The sequence below is a fragment of the Euphorbia lathyris genome, chromosome 1 (assembly GCF_963576675.1).
Source record: "Euphorbia lathyris chromosome 1, ddEupLath1.1, whole genome shotgun sequence".
In the NCBI taxonomy this organism is placed as follows: Eukaryota; Viridiplantae; Streptophyta; class Magnoliopsida; order Malpighiales; family Euphorbiaceae; genus Euphorbia; species Euphorbia lathyris.
The window spans coordinates 15661068-15688051 of record NC_088910.1 but is presented as its reverse complement, the minus strand read 5'-3'; the positions used below and the strand labels follow the sequence as shown (position 1 = coordinate 15688051).

The 26984-nt window shown below is 36.4% G+C and overlaps 2 protein-coding genes across 4 annotated transcripts; one reads left to right on the top strand and one right to left on the bottom strand.

The window, feature by feature from the left end:
- The first annotated feature begins 4051 nt into the window (after nt 1-4051).
- LOC136222787 (uncharacterized) lies at nt 4052-21704 on the top strand. 3 transcript variants are annotated; one of them, XM_066010511.1, is made up of 8 exons: nt 15044-15655; nt 16197-16355; nt 16437-16568; nt 16654-17046; nt 17534-17879; nt 19598-19878; nt 20603-20684; nt 21566-21704. In XM_066010511.1, the coding sequence occupies exons 2-5, from the start codon at nt 16237-16239 to the stop codon at nt 17670-17672; spliced, it is 783 nt and encodes a 260-aa protein (XP_065866583.1). In that variant the 5' UTR covers nt 15044-15655; nt 16197-16236; the 3' UTR covers nt 17673-17879; nt 19598-19878; nt 20603-20684; nt 21566-21704. The 3 variants fall into 3 exon arrangements, with proteins under 3 accessions (XP_065866585.1, XP_065866588.1, XP_065866583.1); XM_066010513.1 differs by lacking the exons at nt 19598-19878; nt 20603-20684; nt 21566-21704 and adding exons at nt 4052-4593; nt 18963-19091 and having other exon boundaries at nt 15425-15655; XM_066010516.1 differs by lacking the exons at nt 15044-15655; nt 19598-19878; nt 20603-20684; nt 21566-21704 and adding exons at nt 4052-4593; nt 18963-19091.
- On the bottom strand, nt 19123-25786 carry LOC136222778 (serine/threonine-protein kinase Nek6). The gene is made up of 13 exons (XM_066010503.1): nt 25457-25786; nt 25312-25378; nt 22410-22475; nt 22177-22223; nt 22004-22055; nt 21560-21640; nt 21428-21470; nt 21299-21348; nt 20762-20843; nt 20601-20650; nt 20358-20431; nt 19766-19817; nt 19123-19692 (listed from the first exon to the last, which is right to left on the bottom strand). Exons 1-13 carry the CDS (start codon nt 25579-25581, stop codon nt 19123-19125), a joined length of 1359 nt encoding a protein of 452 aa, XP_065866575.1. The 5' UTR covers nt 25582-25786.
- Between the last annotated feature and the right edge of the window lie 1198 nt (nt 25787-26984).

The window sequence follows — 26984 nt, the reverse complement described above, 5'->3', positions numbered from 1 at the left end:
TTCTCCCTGCTCAGCATCATCTTGAGATTTCTCAACATTGGTAGGTTCTTCCTGCTCAGTATTAAATTCTTCCTCAGCATGAGTTTCATCTGCAGCTTGTTGCTCAGTTCCTTTCTCAGCTTCCTGCTCTTGTTCAGCCCTTTGCTTAGTTTCTTTCTCAGTTTCCTTTTCTAGGTCAGTTCCATGACCTTGGGAGGATACAATCCAATCTATCGGATCAGCTTCAACTGGTTTTAAGGAATTACCCTTCTTCCTTTTCATTAAAGGGGATTCTGGAGTTTCTTCTTCCTCATCTTCAGGCCCTTCTGGCCTCTTTCTCTTTTCTGCTAATTTAGCTTGCTCTTTAGCCTTGTCAGCTTTAGCTTTTTCCTGAGACACAAGTCTCACCTTTTTGGGGACAGCATGGATGTCTTTAGAGCAGGTTTCAAGAGCCTTTCTTTTCTTCTTCTTCTACTCAGGCTGAGCTATCTTAGGGGACTCAGTATGAGTCTCCACTTCTTGTTCTGGCTCAGTTTGAAGCTCAACTCCTGGTTGCTCAGCTTCTTCATCTTCCTCAGCATCTCCAGCTTCTTCATATCCTTTTAAGGGTTGATTGTACAACAGTCCATCCAGCAGAACTGCAGTGATTTCACTCCCTAAGCTACTTGTTTCATTTATCGTCTCGATCTGCTTGTCTTCAAGAATTTTTGCGATTAGAGAGCCTAGGCGGAGTTTCTTACCACCTCGTTGAAGAGCTCCAACTAGGAAGACGGGGAGATTGAGCGGAGTGTAGGTCAACATGTGCCATATGAAGCACTGCTCAAAGTTAGAGGCGGATGAAGCTGAGCTGAGTTTGGGGAAGATAAAGTTGGTCAGCATGTAATGGACCATTTTTTGTTCTTTCCCCATACAGGTGCTGGGTATTTCACCTTTATGGTCCTTGGGTTTATAGAACCCCTTGATCTTCTCAGCCGTGTCTTTTGGCACTTTCTCCTTTGTTATTCTAAACTCAATTCCTTCGTCTGGTAAATCTAGTAAGGTGGCTAGATAAGCAGGGGTTACGATGATTTTCTGACCTTTAACTGTGGTCTCCAGATAATCAGAGTCATCTTCATCAACATGTAGATTCGAATAGAATTCCCGTACTAACCTAGGATAGGTTGTTCCTGAGAGAGAGAAGAGACCAGTCCACTTGTTCTTCTCGATCCAGTCACAAAATGGTTTCTCCGAGGTGACGAATCCTGGAGAGAACCATCTGCATTTCAGAACCTCCAGATTGTTGACCTTTTTGTGTACTTTGATCATCTTCCTTTCACTTTGCGTTGAAGGACCTGCGGAGTCACCCTGAGTGGGTTTGTTTGAGGTTTGAGTTTTAGGGGTTTTGTCTTTGCCGGAAGCCATTTTTGAAGGTTTTGAGGTTTTGGGGAGAGAAGAGTTTGATTTCAGAAAATCGTAGGCGTAAAGAGGAATGAGTGGGGATCCTTCCACTTTTTATACTAGATTTTCGGCGGCCCTATTCAATTAACTAGCCGTTTTTGCCTAGGGACGTTCAACCGACAAGGATTCTGTTATTTATGGCATCTTCGGCGCATGGGATATGTCATTAAAGTGCGTCTTTCCAAGGTGCCAGTAGTTACACGTGTAGGCATTTATTTTACGCGAGTGGGTTTCTACGGGATTTCGCTAGAATTCGAAACATCCGCGATGTTGAGTGCCTGGCTTTCATGAATTTCCTATCTCTAAATAACTCAACATACATCAATCACTCAGCATAGGGTGATTACTCAATATGTTTATCTACTCAGCATAGGATGTTTACTCACCATTTGTATCTACTCAGTATAACCATTCAATGTTTATGTCAATTCAGCATGAGGTTATTTTTCTATTTTTAAGCTTAATAAAGAGTAGATATTTATTGTTAATTTACTCAGCATGGTATTTGCGCATTCATTCAAATTTCCACTCAATATGGCAATCAATCAACATTCAATTATACAGAATTATTTAGAGTGGATTTGACATACCAATGGCTTCCCTTAGTACATTGAATTGTTCTCGTGCCAAGGGCTTAGTGAAGATATCTGCAAGCTGATCATTTGTTGGCACATAGGTCAGCTTGATCTCATCTTTTAGTACATGGTCTCTGATGAAGTGATGCCTTATGCTAACATGTTTCATCCTGCTGTGTTGGACTGGATTCTTAGATAGATCAATGGCACTTTTGTTGTCACATTTGATCTCTATTGTCTTTGTTTTGACTCCATAATCCTCAAGCTGTTGCTTTATCCATAGGACTTGTGCAACACAGCTTCCAGCAGCCACGTACTCAGCTTCGGTTGTAGACAGAGCTACGGATGATTGCTTCTTGCTGAACCAAGATACTAGACAGCTTCCGAGGAAATGACATCCTCCCGAAGTACTCTTTCGTTCTAGCTTATCTCGTCCATAGTCAGCATCAGTATATCCAATGAGTGTGAAGTCATTTGAAGTTGGATACCATAGACCTGCATCAACTGAGCTTTGCAAGTATCGAAAAATTCTTTTTACAGCAGTTAGATAAGATTCCCTGGGGTCAGCTTGATATCTAGCATAATAGCATACTGAGTACTGAATATCAGGTCGACTAGCAGTGAGATAGAGTAAAGAACCTATCATACCTCGATAGAGTTTACTATCAACTGACTTACTCTTCTCATCCTTGCATAGGACAGTATCAGTACCCATGGGGGTTGATATTGGTTTGCAATCTACCATGCTGAATTTCTTTAACATTTCCTTGGTGTACTTAGACTGACTTATAAAGATGCTATTCTTACCTTGCTTGATTTGAAGTCCAAGGAAGAAGTTGAGTTCACCCATCATGGACATCTCAAACTCAGTTTGCATCTGTTGGCTAAATTCTTTGCACAAAGATTCATCAGTAGCACCAAATATTATATCATCTACATATATCTGTGCAAGTAGGGTATGCCTACCCTTTTTCTTAATAAACAAGGTTGTGTCAGCTTTTCCCCTGACATAGTTCCTGGTCAGCAGGAAATTGGTCAACCTCTCATACCAAGCTCTTGGAGCTTGTTTTAGGCCGTACAAGGCCTTTTTGAGTTTATAAACGTGGTTTGGAAACTTTGAATCTTCAAACTCAGGAGGTTGATTAACATATACCTCTTCGTTTATAAGGCCATTAAGAAATGCACTTTTTACATCCATTTGGTACAGTTTAAAATTCATGAAACTAGCATAGGCACACAATATACGTATAGCTTCTAGCCTAGCAACAGGTGCAAATGTTTCTCCATAGTCTATACCTTCTTGCTGACTATAGCCTTAGGCTACGAGTCGAGCTTTGTTTCTAATCACATTTCCATGCTCATCTAGTTTATTTCTAAAGACTCACTTGGTTCCTATGGGCTTTTGATTCCTAGGTCTAAGTACTAGATCTCATACCTCATTTCTGGTGAATTGGTCAAGTTCTTCTTGCATGACATTTATCCAATATGTAGATACCCATTTTGTCCGAGGTAAATTTTCATTTTTTATATAATTTTATCATTTTAACCAATTTATCTCATAAATATTTACATTGCAAGTGCTTACTAGATATACCGATATTTTACTAGATATATTGGTGTTTGCAATAAACTGTTCTTAATTACGTTTTATTAAAAAGGAAAAAATATATTCATATAGGTGGTAAACTTAGTTGGATGGTTATATTACTTCTTTCTTTAGTTAAATATGGAAGAAATGTAACTAATTAACATGTAATTGTAAACCCTTAGTTAAGTAATTAAAAAGAATAATAAGAACCTCCATGCTAATTCATGCTTAGAGTATAAACATTTAATTAACTTGTTCTTAGAATTAAAATCAAATAAAAATCAAATAAATAAATTGAAATAGAACTTTTATTAATAAATTCCAAACTACAGTTAATCACCCAAAGGATGAGGCCCAGTTAATCACCCGAAAGATGAGGCCCATTCTAGGAAGTCCAATATTAGCAGACTCGTTCTTAAACCAAAGAACACAAAAAAAATATACAATTAAGAATACATAATATTAAATGGATATATCATTTCCTGATGGCCAAAGCAGTCCACGCCACACTGCTTGGCCACCAACTACCAAGTGTGTTGGCTCTCTATTTAGAGAGCCACGCCACACTACCATCAGGTCGGTTGGCTCTCTATTTGAAGAGCCCAAAAAGCAGACAGGAGGGGGAGAGTGGTCTGAGGACTTCTTCAATGTAGACCTTCCTCTCCTCTAATTTTTTCATCTCCATCTTCACCTCTTCACAACTCCTTCATTGGGACCTTCCTATTTTTCTTCTTCATATTTACTTCTTAAATCTGTAAACTTCAAAACCCTGTCAAACGAAGGCGTTTTCAACATCAATAAGCAAGGCCATTAGTAAAAGGAGAGAATTCAACTAGAATTATCAAATAGAAAACAATATCAGCAATAACCAGGCAGAGAATCCAACCGGATTCATCAAACAGAAAAAAACAATAGAAAGAAGAAGGCTGGGAACACAAGCGGTCCTTGAGTAAAAAAAAAGGGTCACAGACAAAAGAAACAAGGGACGGACTGCGTTTGTTCTCTTGTCTTCAGGTAAAATTTCTTCTTTTATATACAAATCTAAGTCTCTGTAACATTAGTCCATCACCTATCACTAAGAAAACACATGGTAGAGGAGCTTTGGGGAGTGCCTATGCTATAGGGACGAACCGACTTTTCTATCATTTGTATTGTCGTCGTTAATGAGAAATTTTGGGGAGTTCCTATGCTATAGGGACAAACCGAATCATCTCAGAAGGTCTTTAAATCATCTGTTTTTGTCATTAAGAAACACAGTATAGAGGAATTTGGGGAGTTCCTATGCTATAGGGATAAACCAAATTTCTCTTCTAGGAGGCCTGTAAATGAATGGAAGGATATGCTATATTCTTTCGCATCCTTTAAAGTCCTCCAACTGTGTCTTTTAAGCATTTGTAATAAAAGCATGAATAAATGGAAACATTTGGCTGGTTCCTAAACTATCAGGCAATCAAAGATATAATTCTTAACCTGAATCCTGTTAACAATTCAGAATAACTCGGCTGGAATTCTCTCCATAGAATATGTTTGATTGGTGTTTAATGTAGACATCAGCGCATTTAACAGTAATCTAAAAGCTCTATTTTCATGATTGTTTCAGAAATAAAATTAGAAAAGAAACAGTAACTTGAAAGTGCATTTGTTAGTCGATTCAGCAAGCACCTTAATGTTGAATGTTCATTATTTTTAAAACTCCATATCTAAATATCATCTATTTGACAACAAGGGCAAACCATGTGTTATATATTGAATGACACCATTACGCACGAAAAATAAAACATTAATATAGCTTCAGGGAATTTCCCAAATTTCATAAAGCTGACATAAAACTCAACCAAATAGTGAACCATATTAACCTCGTTAGCATCGTTCAAACTAAACTAACAAGAATCAACCCAAACAGCAAACCCAAAAAAGTAAAACCAAAGAAACTCATATAGAAGCCTTTACCATAAATCGGAAAATGCTTATCAAACAAAAACTGGAGAATTAGAAAAACAGAGGAAAATCATACGAACAGATCGAAACATACCTGAGGGGAATCCGGTACTTGTTTCGGTTCTGAACAGTCACCCCGTCCCCCTTTCACTTCATGATTCTTTTGAGTTCCGGCGTTGCTGTCTCCTTTCCTCATTCCGGATTTGACGTCGTCGTCCGGTTGTAGATATAGCGGAATCGCTAGTCTCGAGGACAGGGATCGTCGGAATAGAAACATGTCGATGGCGAGATGACAAGAGTAAACGATCTAACCACCGTCGAGAGAGACTCGTCGCCATTGAGAACAAATCGCCGTTGAGGGAGGTGGCTGGAAAGAGGGAAAGAACCCTAAGGTTTCGTTTTATTCGAGAGAGAAAAAGGAGATTCATAGCTTGAGTGTTAAGAGATGTTAGGGTAAAAGATTAGGAAAATGGATTTGGGTCAAGTTAGTTGATTGGGCCTTAATTATACTTAGCCCGAATTTATCCATACATCTCCCTTTTTCTTTTCTTTTTTAGTTATTTATTTCTTTAAAACTAGTATTTACCAAAATAAAACGACTTACTTTATACCCCTATGTATAGGGGTATGAAGTCGGTCAAAAATGAAATTAATTAAAATAACACAAACAGTTCAATTTATACGTCTATGCTATAGGGGTATGAAAGTGATCAAAGTAAAAATAAATAAATAATTTAAAACGGTTCAATTCGTACGTCTATTTCATATGAGTATGAAATGGACCAAAATAAAATTAAACGACTCAATTTATACATCTATGCTATAGGGGTATGAAAGCGGTCAAAATCAAGTTAATTAAAATAAAACGGCTCAATCCATACGTCTATGTTATAGGGGTATGGAACCGGTCAAAATAAAATTAAAATTAATGAAATGGCTCCAATTTATACGCCTATGTTATAGGGGTATGAAAGTAGTCAAATGTAACTAACTCAAATTAAATGGTCCAAACCTATACACCTTTATTATAAAAATATATATATATAATAAAGAGAAAACGAATCGAATAAATCAAATAAGTTTAATATAAAAATCACATCTTTTAGTACCAATTTTGGACGGGGTAGGGTGATTACTCAAAGTTTTCTTCCCTATACGTAACCGACAAACGAACTTAAAATCTCTATTTCGCAGACCCCCTTATCCACTAAAATATACCTAATTTCGGCGTCCAATCACGCCTTAATTTTGATTGGTGGCGACTCTTAAAAAATAGTTTAAAAACGTAAAAATGTCCGGCGTCCGCGCCCGGAAAAATTCCGGTTGCGACACAATATTCATCTTGCTCAGCATCAGCAAAATTCTTTGGCTCAAGCATTGAGACGAAGGCAACATTGCTAAGGTATTTTCTAAGCTGATCTCTGGTCATCAACTTGTTGTTGGCAGCATCAAGAATGACCTGTTCTGTATGTCCTCTTGGGATCTTTATTTCCTTGGGCAATGTTGAGTTGTTTGGAAGAGGTGTTTCTACGATCTCTACAGGAACAGATTGGTCAGCAAATGATATTTCAATTTCTTGCTTACCTGAGGTCAGCTTCTGTATAGATGACACAGAGGCTTCTGGTTGATCAGCGGAAGCTGAGCTTGGTTCATCTTCTTCAAGCTGAGCTGACTTACCTGTAGGGTCAGTTTCATCGAACTCAATATGTACAGACTCTTCTACAACCTGCGTTCTTTTATTAAATACTCTATATGCTTTACTGTTTGTTGAGTACCCTAAAAAGATCGCTTCGTCAGCTTTAGCATCAAATTTAGCGAGGTTGTCTTTTGTATTGAGTATAAAGCATTTACACCCAAAGGCACGAAAGTGTCCAATATTGGGCTTTCGTCCTTTCCAAAGCTCATATGGAGTTTTCTTAAGTATAGGTCTAACTAGAGCCCTATTCAGTATATAACATGCCGTGTGAACAGCTTCACCCCAGAAGTACTTTGGAAGCCTATTTTCACTCAACATTGTCCTAGCTATTTCGACGATGGTTCTATTTTTCCTTTCAACAACCCCATTTTGTTGAGGTGTTCTAGGAGCGGAGAAATTGTGGTCAATACCACTGGTTTCACAAAATTCATCAAACTGTTGGTTTTTGAATTCTCCACCATTGTCGCTTCTAATGTGAGCTACTCTTAGGTCTTTGTCATTTTCCAGTTTTTTAATCAATGTGGTAAACATCTCAAAGGTTTCATCCTTACTACTCAGCAAGATGATCAAAGTGTACCGAGAGAAATCATCTACAATAACCAAGGAAAATTTCTTACCTCCCAAGCTGAGTGGCTGGATAGGTCCGAAAAGATCCAAGTGTAGTAATTCCAATGGTCTTTTGGTTGAGACGATATTTTTGCTATGAAATGACTTTTTAGTTTGTTTGCCTTGCTGACAAGCTTTACATAGTTGATCTTTTTCAAACTTTAATTTGGGTAATCCCTCAACTAATTGCTTTCTAGCTAATTTGGCAAGAAGGTCCATGCTGACATGCCCAAGTCTTCTATGCCATAGCCAGGAGTTGTCCTCTTTAGACACCAAGCATATGTTTTTAGAAAACTGTTTTTCTAAGTTTAACATGTATACATTTTCTACACGAGGGGCAGTTAAAATCAATTCATTTATATTTCCCTCGAGTATTTGACACTTAGTATCATCAAATACAACCTTTCTGCCGCTCTTGCAAAGTTGAGCTACACTCAGCAGATTGTATTTGAGACCTTTAACTAAGGAGACAGACTCAATGGTTGGGTTACCTCCGATAGTACCTGAGCCGACTATCTTACCCTTCTTGTTGTCTCCAAAGCTTACACTACCACCTCGTTTAAGCTCTAGTGTGATGAACTGAGTTTCATCACCTGTCATATGCCTTGAGCATGCGCTGTCTATATACCATAGTTTTGACTTCTCCACGCATGTCAAGCTGATCTGCAGTTTAAACTATTCATTTTTAGGTACCCAATTCCTTTTGGGTCCTTTCTTGTTAGTATAAACAGGTGCAAAATCATATTTTAACTTGTGACGGCATACTTTTATGGTGTGACCTGGCTTACCACAGAAATCACAAAAAGATATCCTTTGTGGGTTGAACTGAGTATGGTCAGCATTATTGTGTTGGGCATGCCAACATACTTTTGTGGAATGCCTTTTTCTTCCGCAGAAGTCACATTGGACAATCCGCTTGTTATGCCAACACACATCCTTTGTGTGCCCCATTTTTCCACAACACTCACATTGAGTGAATTGCTTATGCTGACTAGTATTTGCGTACTCAGCATGGGGTTTATTTCTATTTGAGCCCTTCCCTTGACTCTGTAATGTTGTGATATCCTTTCTAAGTTTCTTTGACTCAGATTGAATCTCCGTGACAAACTTATGTAAGATTTGCATGTTGGAATGCAAGTCAGAGTTGTCCTGGAGAAGATATCGGAGGTCATTCAGCTTGACCTCTTCAATCTCATCACAGCGCCTGCTGAGTGATTTAATCTTTTTGTTACACTTCTTAGTTAGTGTATATAAGTCACTCAGGGCATTTACCATTTCATTTCTAAGAAAAAGTAAGGATGTTACCTCATTGTTGTGATCCTCCTGGTCAGTTTCATCGGAAAGGTCAGCTTGCTCAGATTGGGATTGGTCAGCTCCATCATCTGCCATGAAACATATGTTGGCTGTTTCATTTTGCTCAGCTTCAGATGATGTTGACTCATCACTGTCACTCCATGTGGCTACCATAGCCTTGTTGCTTCCCGTCTTTTCTTTCTTGAGGTTGGGACAGCTTGATTTGATGTGCCCAGTTTGATGACACTCAAAACATGTGACAGACTTCGAGCTGTCCTTTTTGTACTTATCACTTGACTCAGCTTTGTATTTGTCCTTTCTTCTAAATAACCTTTTGCCGTTTCTATCATTTCTCCTTTCTATCATTTCTCCTGAACAACTTCTTCATCTTTCTGGTGAACATGGCCAGTTCCTCATCATCAGTTGACTCCGCTTCAGTTGAGTCAGCTTTCATGACAAGTGATTTTTGTTTCTTATCTTCTGATTTTTCTTTCTCTTTGGCTTCAAAGTTTTTCATAGAGATTTCATGGGTCAGCAGGGATCCGATCAGCTCATCATATTTATAGGTAGTCAAGTCTTGGGCTTCTTCTACAGCTGTTTTCTTTGCTTGCCAGCTCTTGGGCAGACTCCTCAGAATTTTCTTCACCTGTTCTTCTTCAGTGAAGTTCTTTCCAAGCCTTTTTAGCTCATTTATAATGTTTGTGAATCTTGCATTCATTTCTGAGATGTCTTCATTCTCATTCATCTCAAACAGCTCATAGAGTCTCATATGTTGATTGACTTTAGACTCCTTAACTTTGCTTGTGCCTTCATAGGTTACTTCAAGCTTCTTCCAAATCTCCTGTGCTGACTCACAACCTAAAATCTTATTGTATTCTGCAGCATCTAACGCACAGTGAAGCATATTTATAGCCGAAGCATTATTTTGTAATTTTCTGAGGTCATCCTCTGTCCATTCAGCCTCACTTTTAACAATTTTCTCATTATTAACAGTTTTGTATGGCACATGTGGACCTTGAACAATTGCAAGCCATGCACTCATGTTTGTGGCTTGTATAAAGTTCTTCATCCTATTCTTCCAGAATGTATAGTTTGACCCAAAGAATAGGGGAGGTCTGGTGATTGATAATCCATCTGGGAGTATCTGTGTTGTTTGGTTTCCTGGAAGAAACCGAGTGCTATTCTCACCCATTTTTAGGGATCAGCTCAAGATTGTTAAATCTTTGAGTAGTGAGCTTAGGCTCTGATACCACTTGTTGGTCCCTGGTAATTAGTTCCAAGGGGGGGGGGTTAGGAACTAATATAACTTTTTCACGTTTTAATTAAGCTGACTGGAAGTTATTTTGAGAGTTTATTAACTCAGCTTTTGGTCAGCTTGGTGAGATATGATTCAAGACAGCTTTAGTCAGATGTTGACTAAAGTTGTTTTCTTGTGAGTTGAGAATTGACACTCTTGGAGGTCAGCTTCTAACTCAGCACCACTTACTTATTCAAGGTCAGCTTAGGCAATTTATATGCTGAGTAAATATAGCAAACAACACATGCAATATAAGAGAGAGTTCAGAGATTACTCAGTATCACTTATCCTGGTTCGGCCTCTCTGCCTACGTCCAGTCCCCAGAGTCCTCCGGGCTTTTTGAATCCAATACTGAGCTCTTTAACGGTAGAGCACAAACCAATTACAAGGCAGTTGAATATGCAAGAGTACCTTCCTCTATTCGTCTACTCAACTCCTACTAAGTGCTACAACCCAGCACCTAGATTTCTCTATCACTGAATGCTTACAACCAAGCACTCAGCTTCACACTCTCAATATTCCTATTGATCACAAACTTGTTCTTTTTATGCTAAAGAACACTTTAGATGATTATACAACAATCAATCTAGCATTTACACAGAGAATGAAAAGTTGGTGTAAGATCTTTTTGTATTTGAGTGCTTTCAAGATTTTCTCTCCTTGTATTTTTCTCTTGATGCTTCAGTGATGATCCAAGGTTCTTCATTGTCCTTTTATAGAAGGAAATTGCAGATTTGGATCGTTTGAATTGTTGTTACCGTTAACACCAAAACGGCTCTTTTGGGGAACAATTTTTGGTCAACTTCAGACTGTTCCTCCATTCCCTTTCTCTGTTTTCTTCAGGCGTCGGGTTTGTCTTCTTGCGTCTGGCTTGTCTTTTTGTGCCAGTTGTCTTTTACCAATAATCCAATGACCCATGTCTCTTGGAATTAGTCTTTTGTGTGTCTTCGAGGTTCCAATTATTGGTGCAGAAGGTTGGCAGACTTTGTCCTTTAGTGAATGGATCCTTCATGCTGTCCTGGCTGTCATTCAGCTTTCTTCGTAATCTTCGGATGTTCAACTTCTAAGCTGAGTTCATTCTTGGTCAGCTCCGTTCTGTGTAAACGCTTCTGAGGAAGTCTTCAATTTTAGTCAGCTTGGTTTTGCTTCTGAGTCCTACTCCACTCAGCTTACATTTTGTCATGCTGAGTTCCGTTCTACTCAGCTTTGCTTGTGCTGACTTTTGTCCTGTCTTTACTTTATATATATTTTTGCACTCAATATTGAACAAACATATTAGTACAATTAAATCAAAACATTTAAATTTAATTGCCTCTTAATCATGGATGATTTTGTCAAATCAAAATCTTGTGGAAAGGTGTTTCAACAACATTTGTGGTCAAAAGGGGAATTATGCTCGTAAATGTCCAAATCAGCCACAAAAGGCTCAAAATTTGGTCCAACAACTTTCCTACAACCTTGAAGATGCAGATGTTGAATCCTTGTACTCAGAGCAAGATGAAGTAACACCAGAAACCATCTTCGCCCTTGAAGATTATACAGATTCTTCTTCTTCAGAAGATTCTGATGATGATTTTCCAGTTTCTGATGATTTGCTTCCCATCTATTCCCTACAATCATGCTCATCGGAGAGTCTTACTCCCACTTACCCCCTGGTAAATATTCATTTACTGCCGTCCAAATATGACAGACCCATTTCTGTTATTGGTCTTATGGATACTGGGGCTCAAAAGACGATGGTTAATCCATCAATTTTGCCTAATACCTCATAGGAAACCCACTATGAGTATTTCAAGGCTGCAGACGGCAAGGTATTTTCCACTACACTCAGATCCAAAAAAACCCATTGGGATTCAGTTTTTCCCTAACTGTATCATTTGGGTCAAAGTCCTCGGGTCAGCACTTCCAGACAAAGACATCTTAGTTGGTTTTGATGTCTACCAGAAAGCTAAAGGGTTACAAATTCTCCCTGAAGGGATTCATTTCAAACGACAATTAAAATTGTACACGTGCGTCCCTAAGATGTACTCCTTAGCTAGCTGAAGTCTCACCAGATTTTCAACAAATTACAAAACTTCTCTTGAAGTCATGTGCTGATTCCCACTCACAATTCTCGCATCCCTCACCACTTTGGAAAAATAAAGATTTCTTCATCAAATTGCCTTTCAAGCTTAATGAAGATGTCAATCCTACAAAGGCAACGCATCCGGGCATGACACCTGCTGACCTTCTCCTAGCAAAAGAAGAATGTGAGGCTTGATAGAGCCAACCACATCTCCTTAGGCTTGTCAAGCATTTTATGTCGAGAAGCGGTCAGAAATAGTTCGTGCAAAGAAAAGGCTTGTGATTGACTACAAGCCCCTCAATGGATTTCTAAGAGATGACAAATTTCCCCTTCCAAGGATTAATTCCTTATTTGTCCATCTCAATAAAGCCCATATCTTTTCAAAATTTGATCTCAAAGCAGGTTTTTGGCAGCTTGTAATTCATGCAGAAGATCGTTACAAGACGACATTTTGCATTCCTACAGCCCAATATCAATGGAGAGTTATGCCTTTTGGGCTAAAAACAGCCCCATCTCTGTTCCAAAAGGCCATGATCAAGATTTTTGAGCCCATCCTTCATAGTGCTCTTATCTACATTGATGATATCTTACTCTTCTCAAAAGACGTCCAAGCCCATAATAGTCTTTTGGCCCAATTCCATCACATTGTAGATCAGCATGGCATAATGCTTTCTGAAAAGAAGAGCATTATTGGACAAGACTTAGTGGAGTTTTTAGGCATGAGATTCCATGATGGCCAATATCAGCCTGGACCCCACATTTCTCAAGAATTATTGAGATTCCCTGATGAGAATCTTTCTGTAAAGCAAATTCAGCAATTCTTGGGAATCATCAATTACATCCGGGAATTCATCCCTCATGTCTCTGAGCACACTAGCCAATTATCAAAGATGTTGAAAAAGAATGCCCCATCGTGGTTGTCCAAACTAAAGCTGTTCAGCAACTTAAAGTTGTGGCTCAAAATCCTCCAGCATTAAAGATACCTGGCACTGGAAAGCGTGTTTTACAAACAGATGCTAGTGATGAACATTGGGGTGCATTGCTTATTGAAGAAGTTGATGGAACTTCTCATTACTGTGGACATGCTAGTGGACAATTCAAAACTGCAGAGCAACATTATCACACCACGATCAAAGAGATTCTTGCGGTAAAAAATGGTATAAAGAAATTTGAATTCCATCTCATCGGCCATCATTTCACTGTCAGAATGGATAATTCATCTTTTCCGAAAATCCTTGAATTCAAAAATAAGTCTCTCCCTAGCCAACAATTATTGAGACTTAAGGACTGGTTTGCAAAATATGACTTCCATGTGGAGCATATAAAAGGAAATCAGAACCTCATCCCAGACTTACTTTCCAGACCACAACCTTCACTTATTACCTCTATCGCTTCCCTACCTATCATCTTCATGGCATCCTCTACTCCTAAGAATCCTGTAGCCCTTCACCCCTTTCCTCCTAGAACTAATTTCAAAAATATTTTTGAAATTCAGTGCTATGTCAAAACCCACATGTTTGTTCACTTCAAAGACTTCCTCACTGCAATGAACCTCCCTAAACCTGATGAATTTTACCAAGATTGCCCTTTCCTTATCCTTTTCCGTCTGAAACCCACACAAGATCTCATCTCTTCCGAATTATGGTGCATTTGGTGCTTAACGGTTCTCTATTCTATTACCATTGAAATGCCAGTCTTGGAAATGTTTCATCACCTCCATGAAGAACATCAATGTGATTCTCTGTTATGGACTTTAATGGACTGGTATGCCCCCCTTTCGTGGTGGCGAAAGGAACTCCAGAAAATAATTGAAAGACTCAAGCTCTGGGATAGTGCAACGTCCCATTTATCAACTAGTGCAGTCTTTATCATCCATAGGCCATACTTCCAAGATATGCAAGGGAAATTTTGGACTCAAAATGAAGCTTATGAGTGGAATACTTTTTTGACTCCAATACAGGAAACCAAAGGCAATGAAAAAATGGCACTAAAAAATTATCTTTGTTGTCTTAATGGTTATGATCTCAATGCTAACCAAATTCTTAGTACAACTCTGTACCCTGCCAAGCCAGTCAACATTCACTTAGTGTCAGCTCGGACTCCATTTATGGCTTCATAACGACAACCAGAACCAGGACAAGCATCTTCTTCCAGATCAAGACCACCTCAAGCAACTCAAGTGCCACCTCAAACAACTCAAGTGCCACCTCAAGAACCTCAAGTTCCACCTCATTACTTCCAAGATTCCCAAGACCCTTATCAGGACCCACGAGAAAGGAGAGGACCATGGTATGAATCGTTGTATATCGACATTGATTCAGACGATGAAGACTGGAAGAACTTTAATCTCTCTCCTAGTCATTATATATGAAAATATCCAGAAGACATAAGTGCCACTTGTCCAAAAGTTGTGGTTTAACAATTATGTTTATGCTTTTCTTGTATTGTAATAATAATGTGTGTAATGGTGTAAGAAAGATAAGATTTTATTCTTATCTTTCAAAAAGATAATGGTGTAGTGTGTGGTGTGTAAGCAAGATAAGATGTTATTCTTATCTTTTCTTTTTCATCTTGTCTTGTTCCTAAGGTTTTTCCTATATAAGGAAGCCTGAGCTCATTTGTAGGATCATCCTTTGCTCCCATTGTAAAATACTCTTTGTGTAATAAAGTTATGGCTTTCTAAACCATTCTCACTTTCCAAAGCAATTTTACCCGGCATCTAAAATGGTACAATTTTATCCCAACCAAAAGCAATTTTATGTTGACAAGTTAGATCAATTTTAAATGCCGGGTAAAATTGCTTGCATGTTTTTGCACTGTATCCCAAAAATTTAGTAAACATCCCACCCAAACCCAAAAAGTTAAGTTTGATCAGTAAAAAAACCCCCAAATTTATAATCATTTTTCTTCTTTCATCCCTGCATGCGATACTAATTGAAAAAACCCCTAGAAAATCTCCTCCACCAGCGGCGGCTCCTCCATAGACTCCTACTCCTCACCTCACTCCCACCGGCCACCGCTCTTTTCCTCTTTCGAACCGGCCGTCGTTTCCTCACTGAAAACCACTGGTCCTCACTTCAACAAACCCACCGGCCCTCTCCCAAATCCACGGTTTTGACGTCTCCTCCTCTCACAATTCTATCCGGCGACTGCTGGGAAGAAGGAACTCCAACAAGCCAAGGTAACAAAAGTACTCTTTTGGGTCTTCTTCTTTTATGACTTCGTTTTTATGTGTCATTTAATTGTCAGTTGATCTTCCTAGCAGTATTACGGATATGCATCTATATACTGTATATTGTATTATTGGTATGTGATTTAGTTTTTCGAGCTCACACATCAGACATGAATGTAGTTCAAGTAAAGTTATGCTGAAGCCATCACTTCTAATGAATTACAATCGTAGATCCTTGATTCATGAATAATAGTTCAAGTAAAGGTATTTAGAGTGAAAAATATTTGAATGTCGTAAATTTATAATATGAACATATTGTATGCAGAAGAATTGAATCCCAATAAAGAGAATACATCTCCTCCATTAAACCTTGTGAGCTAATAATATGCTTCGCTACCTTTTCTAATTATTTTCCAATTAAACATATTTGGGTGTGAAAAGAAGCCAATTGACCATAATTGAAATTTAGGTTTTCCTATCTATCTTTTATTTTCATGAATCGAACTTGACATTGTTAAGGATCTTTTGAGAACTTTGTTTCATTACACAGAAACTAGCACTGGTGCTTTGCACATTCCTGTGATTAGAGAATGAAGGAGGCGGACTGGGAAACTTCTTCAAGTGAAGCGAGTGACACTGATTCCAATTCAAAAGATGCAACTGATGAATTGTATTACGAACCTGGTTCATTGCCAAAGTTGCAGTTTAGGTGCATAATAAGTCCAAGAAACTTATTTCTTCGTTTCTCATTTCCATGTTGATCTGATAATCACTGTTTGTTTTGTTTTAGGAGTGACATTTCAAAGGTTAGATGGAATGATGAGATTTGTATGGCTGAGGTGGTTGAAAAGAGAGGCAAATTGTGGACAACAACAGGAGTTATTCGGAGTGGCAAGATCTATTGCTCAATTGAGGAGACTTTGTATGTTCATTAAAATACATTCACTTTTGTTAAGAATTCATATCTTTCAGTATTTGTCAATGAAATAGAACCTGTTCTACTTTAGGTTTTTGGCGGAACTAGGTGCATTGGTTCTTATGGATGAGAAAGATATTCAGCTTTCTCTAAAAGATATATATGGGAAGATAGAAGATGAAAAGAATGGGTGTTGTAGGGAGCTGTTTGAGGTCTATAGGCACCTTAAATCTCTAGGTTACGTTGTTGGACGTCACGGTGTTCCTTGGTCTACGAAGGCGGCCATTAAGAATAATTCTTTTCAAGGCACTCCAGATGGCAATAGCAACATAGTAGATACTGAAGAAGCCACATCTTTTATTGTGAAGAGGCTAAGTAATTTACAAATGGACGAGTTAAGATTGAATTTTGATGTTTATCTGCCAAATAGCAAATTTAGAAAATCTTCACCAGGTGATCCAGCTTTCCTGCTATGCTTAATAAGGTAAACATCTTTTTAAATGGTGATTGGATGTTCTATTTATTTCACTAGTTGTATTTTCTGGAATTTTTTTAGGCTTTTGATCAAGAATGCAACTTCGTGATTAGTAGTTTGTCTATAACAGGCGCATATTAAAAGAAAAAAGAAAAAAGGGGATACTTGTTTGCCGCATCCCGTTTGTATCCCTGCGTATCCGTATCCCCAGAGTATCAGATACGCGTATGTCAACCTCTTAGAAGTATCCGTGCTTCATAGCTTAATATACCTTTTGATCTTTTGCCAAAACTTACTCTGAATTAGGCACCATAAATTCTCCAAATGAGCAAACAATTCCATACCTATGGAAATCGTAAAGTCACTTCTCACATTTCAATTATTAAACTAGCTCCTTTTTCCTTAATCTGGAAGATGGCACAACCTTTTTTCCATCTAATTTGGTTATTTTCAATTTAATACTGATCATTTCTATGGTTTGCATCTTGCCTTGTAGGGATAGTCCACCATCTAAAGGACATATTGAAACCCTTGACAGACAATGTGGGGAGGTTCCTTTGAAGTTTTGTCATGTAGATCACGGACGTGTTAGCTTTTTTTCCTTTAGCAAGGTAGAGCTTCCTGTGCTGCCTTAACTTTTGGTTTGAATGCAAGAAGAAAGGGTTTTGCTTCGGTGAATTAAGTGCCTGCAGAAATTCAGTACCAGAAACTACTTTAAGACCGACGAAACCTGGGGAACCGGTTAAGAAAAGGGCAGCATGATAGCAGCAAGCGCTGTGCTGAAGAATCTCAGCAGTCACATAAAACCAGTGAAAAATCTCCATTTGCTTGACAGGATTGAGGTAAATGCTTTCATAGTCAAGCGAGACGATAACATCTTCTGGTATTAGACTAAACTGATGCTTTGATATAAGTACTCCAAATATTTATTTATATATTTTGAGTATTTTGCCAATTTTAGATATTGCTGGCTCATCCTCCTTTTTGAAGTGTAATAGCCATCAAGCCATTATTTGGTGGTTCGTCTGTAACAGATTAATAGTCCACTCTTCCTCAATGAACAACCTTTGTTTCTTTGTTCTTGTATATTCCCTACATAAGGACTCTCGTTTTCTATTAACGCCAAAATGCTGTCGTTTGCACAAGGAATGCTTTTTTTTTTAAAAGTTTCCATCCAAGTCTTTGCAAGACATACTTTGAGAGACTACTCACCATCTTCTTTGACAACTCAAAACTTCAATTTACTAACCCAATTCGCATCGAATACCCGCCCGGGCAGTCCAGACCCACATCCAGTGGACCAGACATGAACAGGAAAAAATGGCATTGGGCCTTGTCCAATCCAGGCCCGACTAAGCTTGCCTATTTTTGTGTGGGGGTTGGGATTTATAAAAATAGGCCGGCCTATTAATATTGATTATACATATATATATATATATATAAAGAGATGGGCCTGTTTGGGCTGGGCTTGAGATTTGATTTTCAAGCCAAAACCTGCCTGGCCCATTAAATTGATAGCAGACTGGCTAGACTTGAGCTGACTGTTTTTAGGTGTAGGCCTGTGAGGCCCGACCCATGAACAGGTCTAGTTATGACAATACTAATTATACAAAAATGTGATTTTGTTTGAGCAAAAAAGGGAAATAATTATGGCCTAATGATTTGTGAAGGGGAAGCATTCATAGTGTACTAATATAGTATAATGGGAAATGCCTGTAATTGCTTAAGCTAGGTTTCAAGTTCGATTCATTTGTATATGGAAACAACCCTTAGTTGACCAAGGGACCATCTAAAAACTGTCAGAAAACTAAAAAAAAAACTGAAATGTATACCTATTCTACTTTTCAAAAAAATGCAAATTTGAGGAATCCCATGTTACTGAAATAGATCCATTAATTGCTATTTCTGTTATGCTTTTTCATTAGGCACTTAGTCAAGCAGATTGCTGTTGCAGACTCTGTCAATTCCTTTGAGTTTAATTCTTGCAAACGTACTTCCCAGATGGGATACTTGACGAGTTAGCTACAACACTGCACAGCATGCAGTATCTGTCGCATTTACTTCCCCAACTTTTGTGTCTCAGTGTCATTGTCGGTCCAGCAGGGTGCTTTCGCTGTTGCTGTTCTTATTGTTTTTCATTAGGCACTTGGTCAAGCAGATTGCTGTTTCCCTTGATGACACTACTTCATCACCAAATGGTCTTAAAACTCCAGCAAGTTCCTCATACCTTTCCTGTCTAACCAAACTTGCACAAATCTCTAGCAATGATTCCAAAGCTTCAGCTCTTTGCAGGTTATGCGGATTCCACTCTACAATTCTTGTGTCATCCCCATGGAGACAAGTCATTGTGCTCATTGTTGACATGTTGTCACTATTACATCCCTGCAATTCTTCATTATTTTCTTTGATTCTCGGGATAACTTTTGCATTTCTTGCTGTTCCATTTTTGCTCTTCTTCTTCAAGATTGAAACTTTATTAGTTTCTGCTGATTTTTCTTCAATTGGGCGAGGTTTTGTAATCTTTTTGGGTGTTTTGGTTTGTTTTGTTCTGTCCTTGCAGCTGTATTCAGACTTCACTGGGAGAAACACAGGGGAGAGATTTTGGCACTGGCCAAGATAAGGTTGTAGAAGAGGATGCCTCAATAGCTCTGCAGCCTGAATATGAAAATCAGAAATTTTCTCATTGTTTTCACCAAGAAAAAAGAGGAGTTCTGAAACTTGAACTTACTGTTGGTCTGTGTTCTGGGTTCTTCCTCAACATAGTTTTGATCAACTGTTTTCTGCAATCAGAAATCCATTTGATTATCTCCAAGTGCTGAGACGGATATTGACACATTTATGGTAAATTGCTGAACTATTTACACAGTTTATAGGGATTTTAAACTATTTCTTAGCTTGTAGTACTGAAATTAGTCCACCATGCTAGTCTTACTGGCGATTATCTGATAGAATCAGGGGCGGAGGGACAGGGGTTGCGGAGGGTCCATAGCCCCCAACTCAGGGTAGAAAAAAAATAGAATTACCGACGAAAATTTCTGTCAATAGTTAACTCTCTACTCTGTCTCACAGGCGAGCTTTATATCCATCCCATAGTTTAACTATTAAATTCCTGGACCTGAACATGTTTCTCATCTTAAGCTCCTTTCTTTGTATCCCTCCACCTTTTCGTTTCCTATGTTTTTAAGAAATAACCTTTCTTGGTGTCTGTTTCCGTTTCCATTTGTTTGAGGTACTTCATAAACATGTTAACAGTTTATTGGTTTACCACAAATGTGTCAAAATCCCATACTGATACTGGTCAAGACTAATTAATCACTTACAGTGGAGACGAATAAACATTTGGAAGTGGAGAAATGGTAGAACGGTTGATCTTGTTAACCAGACCAGCCATATCCTGTCAATCAAGATCAATAAAAACTATCACTTCTGCCAGTTACAAATTGACCAAACCATGCAAAATTTATTGTTTCTTCTACATTTCTTGTTTCATTTCGTTGTAAAATCAACATTAGATTGTAACGAATCGATTTTCTATGGTCTAAACAACGGAAATGTGTACTTACAGGAGCTCTGAATGCAGGTTGATGTGCAGCAATCTCAAACATGCAGCAGCCTGTCCAAAGATATAAGATAACTTTCCTCAAATGGTAATTTTCAGAAACTAGAATTTTTCTGAAATTAGAATATAATTGAAATGCATTAGGAGTATTACTATTTTAATTACCTAGAGACCAAATGTCTGATTTATAGCCATAGGGTATATCAGCAAGAAGTTCTGGACACATGTAGTTGGGAGTTCCTACAATCTACAAACACAACGGTTTCTGTTAACATAATTAAGTAGTTCATCCGCTTTTTCGAGTAAAATGCTATGAAGGTCATTGAAGTTTAGGGTCTGTTTCACAAAGGTAATCAATGGACTTCACATTACATTTCAATAAAATCATTCCTGCCAATTTGTATACAAAAATCACCGTAATGTTAATGTGACATAAAAGACAGTTAACTATATGTCAATTAAGCAGAATGCCTGCTTCTGACTTTTATGGCTGCATTGTAGACACACGTGGCAAAAAAAATCATATCCTTGTCCGACATGGTGTTTAGTTAGCCTATGCTTAACTATCTTCTGTGATTTGTTAGTGATTTTATTGAAAAAAACATGAAGTTCAGTAATCTTTGTGAAATAGACTCTAAACTTCAGTAACGGTCCACCAGTTTTGGGGAGACAAATTTGTAATAGAAGTTGAGATGTCATTACTGTGGATGCAAGATCTTCTTTGCTGAGCAATTTTGCAAGCCCAAAATCACCTGAAACAAATATGCAATGTGAAATTTGATGCAAACCCAAATCAAAATCAATTTAGTTTGTGTTGTTTAATGTTCTCACCTAGTCTTATGTCACATTCTTTGGTAAGGAAGATGTTGGAGCACTGATATCATTATATAATCAATTACAGTCATTTCTATGATGATAAAATTAAAATGAACTGGGAAAGCCTCTTTAATTTCATTTACTTACTTTCAGATCTCTGTGAAGAACCCTATTAGAATGAAGGTAGTCCACAGCTAGTAGCAGTTGTGTCAACCATTTGCAGAGCTTCTGAAGTTTACAGGAATAAAATGCAAATTAGATGAAAACTATGTTGCATTTGAAAATTATATAATATGTGATTAGCATTAATCTACTTCTGAAAACAAATTATATAATATGAAATGAAATTCCAATTTTTTTTTAAATTATAGAAATATGGCCCTAAACATTTTATACGAGTTTCTCAGAGAATTTGAGTTTCCGAAACATAAAATACTTTTCCGAAACATAAAATATGGCCCTAAATTATAGAAATATGGCCCTAACCATTTGCAGAGCTTCTGAATTTTACAGATAATCATTTCATATTATATAATTTGTTTTCAGAAGTAGATTAATGCTAATCACATATTTCAGTTCACGCATTCTTACCTCTTCAGGAAAATATGTTCCTCTAGCTCTTTCTCTCTTTATCATCTGTGTCCTGTATAATCCGAATTGAATTAAAATAAATACATTTGTCTGAATCAAAGAGAGAATCAAAGCTGCAATTCCTTGACATCTTACAAAGATGAAGTTCACACTTCTGCATTGTTATGACTTACATGTCTCCTCCCTCACAGTAACTTGTTACAATGCATATATAGCAGTCCTGTAAAACAATGTAACCGAAACTTATCAATTGATTATAGTTGCAGACCTTCAACAAAATATTCGGGTTCAATGAACGAAAATATGTTAAAAGTTGTAGACTTTTTGTGGGATTAAGTATCAGGGACGGATATCTCCGTCCAAATTCTGTAAGTTGATACTAAATGGTGATATTGTTGAAGATTACCTTTTCGACCCATGAATCTTTGTAATGTACTATGAATGGGTTATTCAGCTTTGCTATCAAATTCATCTGCAACAGAAATTGAAACTTTTATATTTCCAATTTTTTTAAACACTTAAGTTGATGCTTCTGCTAGGGTAAAATGCACATTTTTGTAGGGTTCTAGCCAAATTGATTATCTCAGTAATTTATTTACTTTCCGAGACTAATTGTAAATAACTTACCGCAAAATGTATTTTAAAGGAGAATGATTAGCTCACACATAACATGTGGAAAGAGTCACATTCCTTAATCAAGGGATATAGGAAGTCTAACATATATACCCCTCATGTCCAGAACTAAATGGAGCCTTATGAGGAATATATAACAGGGTAAAATTCAAATAAAACCCCTGTGGTTTCACTAATTTTCGGATAAAGGACTGTGATTTACTTTTTGTCAAAACGAGGATTGATGTTTTTAACTTTAATAAAATAAGGACTTTTTCGATTGATACTATCAAAATCACCTTTGACGACTTCAAAAATGACATATTTTAAGAACTACTAATATTCTAAGCAACTTTAATTCTTCAACTTTTTTATTTTGAGATTGTTTAGATGATGTTTGGTAAAGAGAGAGAAAGTTAATGTTTAGAGAGAGAAAGTTCCAAAAAAGATGATTTTCGAAAATCGAAAATGTAGTTCCATAGAAAATATGGCATTGAACAACTTTAATTCTTGAAAATTTTCATTTTCAGGTCGTTAAAGATGGTTTTAATAGCATTAATTCAAGTTTGAAACCACAATCCTTGTTTTGACAAAAAGTAAACCACAGTCCTTTATCTAAAAATTAGTGAAACCACAGGGGTTTTATTTGAACTTTACCTTATATAATACACTCTTTGGAGAATGAAATAAATATTAATCTACGGTACCATATGAATAATGGTATGATTCACCAAAATAGTATCTTAAAAAATTGGTTTGCATATATAAGGAGTTATATAGCTCTCTAATTAAATAATGCGTGAAATCTAATAATAATCCAAAAAATTAATGAATTACATTTCTTTTACTTGCAATCAGGGACGGATCTACAGTGGGGGCAATGGGGGCACTTGCCCCCACTGAGATCTAGAAATATGTAAAACTCTAGGTTTAATATTTGAATTTTTTGAGTTTGCCCCCAAAGAATCATAGACAAAAAGCTATTGATGGCTGCTGAAGCTTTCAAAAATCACGCGAAGAAGACGATGGATTGTAGGGATAGGTTTAACTTTTAATCTGCCTAAATTAAAACGACGCCGTTCCACTTTAAGTGGAACGGCGTCGTTTTGTGTTCGAAAGATTAAAAAAATAAACAATACCTAAAATACCCTAATCTAATCCTATCTATACAGCCCACTCCCCTGCCTTCTCTTTTCTTTTCACGCGGCCATCTATCTGTTTTTTTTTTCTTTTCTAAAAAGACCATCTATCTGTCCTCTCACACAAAATTTCTAATCAATCCATGTCTTTTTCTCAATTTTAAATTCAAAACCCTGATTGTTATTTTCTTTCTGCAATTAGTCCTATAATAAAATACAACTTATAGCTTAATTAAATTATATGTTTAATAAAATTTGGGAATGATGTATATTTTTCTAGTTTAATTTATTTTGATATATTATAATTATAATTAGGGTAAAGTTCAAAAAAATCCACGTGCTTTCACGTATTGTCAAACTTGTATTTGCATTTTTTTTGTCCTCAAGGTGATTGAGTTTTTTCTGTTTTACTAAAAACGACTCTTTTAGTTTGAGACTAAAAAATAACCTTTAACGATTTCAAAATAAAAATTCTAAGAATTAAAGTTTAATACCACATTTACACATTTACAAACTAAAAAATTTATTTTTCAAAAATCATCATTTAAAAATTCAAAGACTTTATGATTTTTAAAAGTAAAAAATTTGGTTCGATAGTAAAATGTGATGCTAAACAATTTTACCCTTACAATTATTTATGTTATTGGTTTTTTATACAATTTTTTTTATACCGCGTACATAGTTTGCCCCCACTGTGTATAAATCCTGGATCCGTCCCTGCTTGCAATAGACTAGTTATATACTATGTTGTATGCAAATGGAAAGCGATACAAAAATTGAAACAAACACTGAGAAACGTTGGTATGTAACACTAATCCAAAAAATTAATGAACTAGACCTCTTTTGCTTGCAATGGATTAGTTATACATTATGTTGCATGGAAACTGAAACAGATTTTGATACAAAAACTGAAATTGGACACGCCAAGCAACATAATTTCTACGAAACATAGGAAACAAAATTTTAAAGGAAACATGTAAATGTTAAAAATATGGGTACATATATTTAGAAATAGGAAAAGTATAATAATAAAAAAATGGCAAATGATATATACAACCCTAAGGGTTGTATATAAGCATTAATTATCCATGTGTTTTCTTATATTTTCAAAAACTATGAATAGTATTACTGTGAACAAAAACTATGAATAGTTAGAGATTGTGGAATCGAAATTATTAGTTCAGCTAAAGTGGAAGTTTCAATTAGTTAAGCATAGTTAGAGTTACAATAGTGGTATGTGTTTGTTGGTGGAAATGTGTTTCCTATTTTCAATATTAGAAATAGGTCTGCAAAGTAGTTCTGTTTCAGAAATGGGCACGAAACACAAAAACTCTTCTGAAGATGTTATGGCCCTATTTGACAATTAGTTATTAGATGATAGCTGATTACATTAGCTGTTAGTTGATCACTTTTTTGATTAGCTGATTACAAGTTCAGTAAAACTTAACGGATTACTAATAAATCTATCATCTTTTACCTAAATCCTAACTCTAGAATATCATGAGATCCGATTAGACCAATCACTCCCAAAAACACAAAGTCCAAAACTTAACTAACCTCTTGATGAGCCGTCTGCTTGAACTTGTCTGTTTGTTTAGCCAGACGAATTTTCTTCATTACATACCTACCAATTTATAAACAAACTTATTATAAAACAAATTTTAATTTCTGAGCAATTCTGATGAAGAAAGAAACATTTTACCTTCTGTTCTGAGTTTTATGAAGAACAAGAAATGCAGCTCCAAAAACACCTCTCCCAATCTGTTCTACAACTTCATAATCATCCATCTTTGATAGTACCTTTTTTTCTCTCATCTTAGCCTCCATTTTATGATAGTATTAAAAAAGGGTATATCATAAATGAAAATAAAAGAAAGTCACAGAAATAACAGTTACAATGTCAGAGAAAATGAAAATGTAGAGGTTTCATGCAGGTACCATGAATGAAGATATCGTTACATTAAATTCTTCATTTAAGAGTGAAAAAGAAAGAAACGTTTGTTTGTTGTTTGAAATTCCAAATTAAAGTAGACCAAAATTGAGGGAAAAGCAAAGCTAACTCATTACTTGCACTTTGGGATTGATTGTTGTTGATATGTCATTGTTCTTCTTTACCTCTATTATTTTTGTTACTATAATTATTCACCTTTTTTGACTTTTTTCCTTTCTTTTTCACTTTGGTTAACATGGAATTTCTGCTACTCTTGTACGTTACACCCTATTCCTAATTAGAGAGTCAAATTCTACTGTATCTTCTTGGGTAGACATGTTCAGGGCCACACTCAGTGGTGAATACAGGATTACTCGGTTGGGGGACCGGTTTTACATGTGCATTAGAATTTTTTTTTTTTTTGCTAAATCAAATTTGCTTATATATATATATATATATGCGTGTTATAATTTGAATGGTCAAATGTAAAATTTCTCAAAATTAAGCTAGATTTCGTTTAATAGTCCTAAACAGTAAACAAAATTGGATTTAAGGAGGGATGAACATGTAAAAAAAATTAAAAATTTGATTTCAGATGGCCCACCAGGCAAAAAAAATTAATAATTTGGATTTAAGGAGGCCTAAAAGGCAAAAAAAAATAGAAATTTGGATTTAAACAGACCAAACAGACCTAAAAAAAAATTAGAAATTTGGATTTAGGGAGTACATTAAAATTTTGAATTTTGGACAAACTTAACACGTAATGAGATATATTTAATTTTTTTATTAGTTCAATGTTAGTTTCTAAAAAATAACATTTTTATATTTTTTATTTTTAGTTTTAAAATTTTAAAATTTAATTTAGAAATTCAGTTGTTTGAGTATCAAAAATAAGAAACTATTTTTTTTAATAGAAAATACATAATAAAAATGAGTTCAAAAGTGTTATGAAAATAAATAAATTATAATTATTGAAAATAAAATTTAAATAAATAAACACTTTCTAAAATAAATTGAGGTGAGAGAATTGAACCTAGGACCTTTTAAAAAAACAAGTGTTTTTAACCATCTCATCTACCTTTAAACAATAAAATATTACTACATAGAGTCTATATAAACTATTACTAATATTAGAGGGAGCCGAAACTACTCGTAATCATGGAAGTTCCGACGGCCGGAGGCCCCCCCTGTCTCCGCCCCTAGCCACACTCAGGTTAATCGAGCTTGATGTATATTTATGTATCTGTGCCTTCGATTGTTACTTTGTTTTTTTTATCAAGTTCAATCCGACCCGTACAGG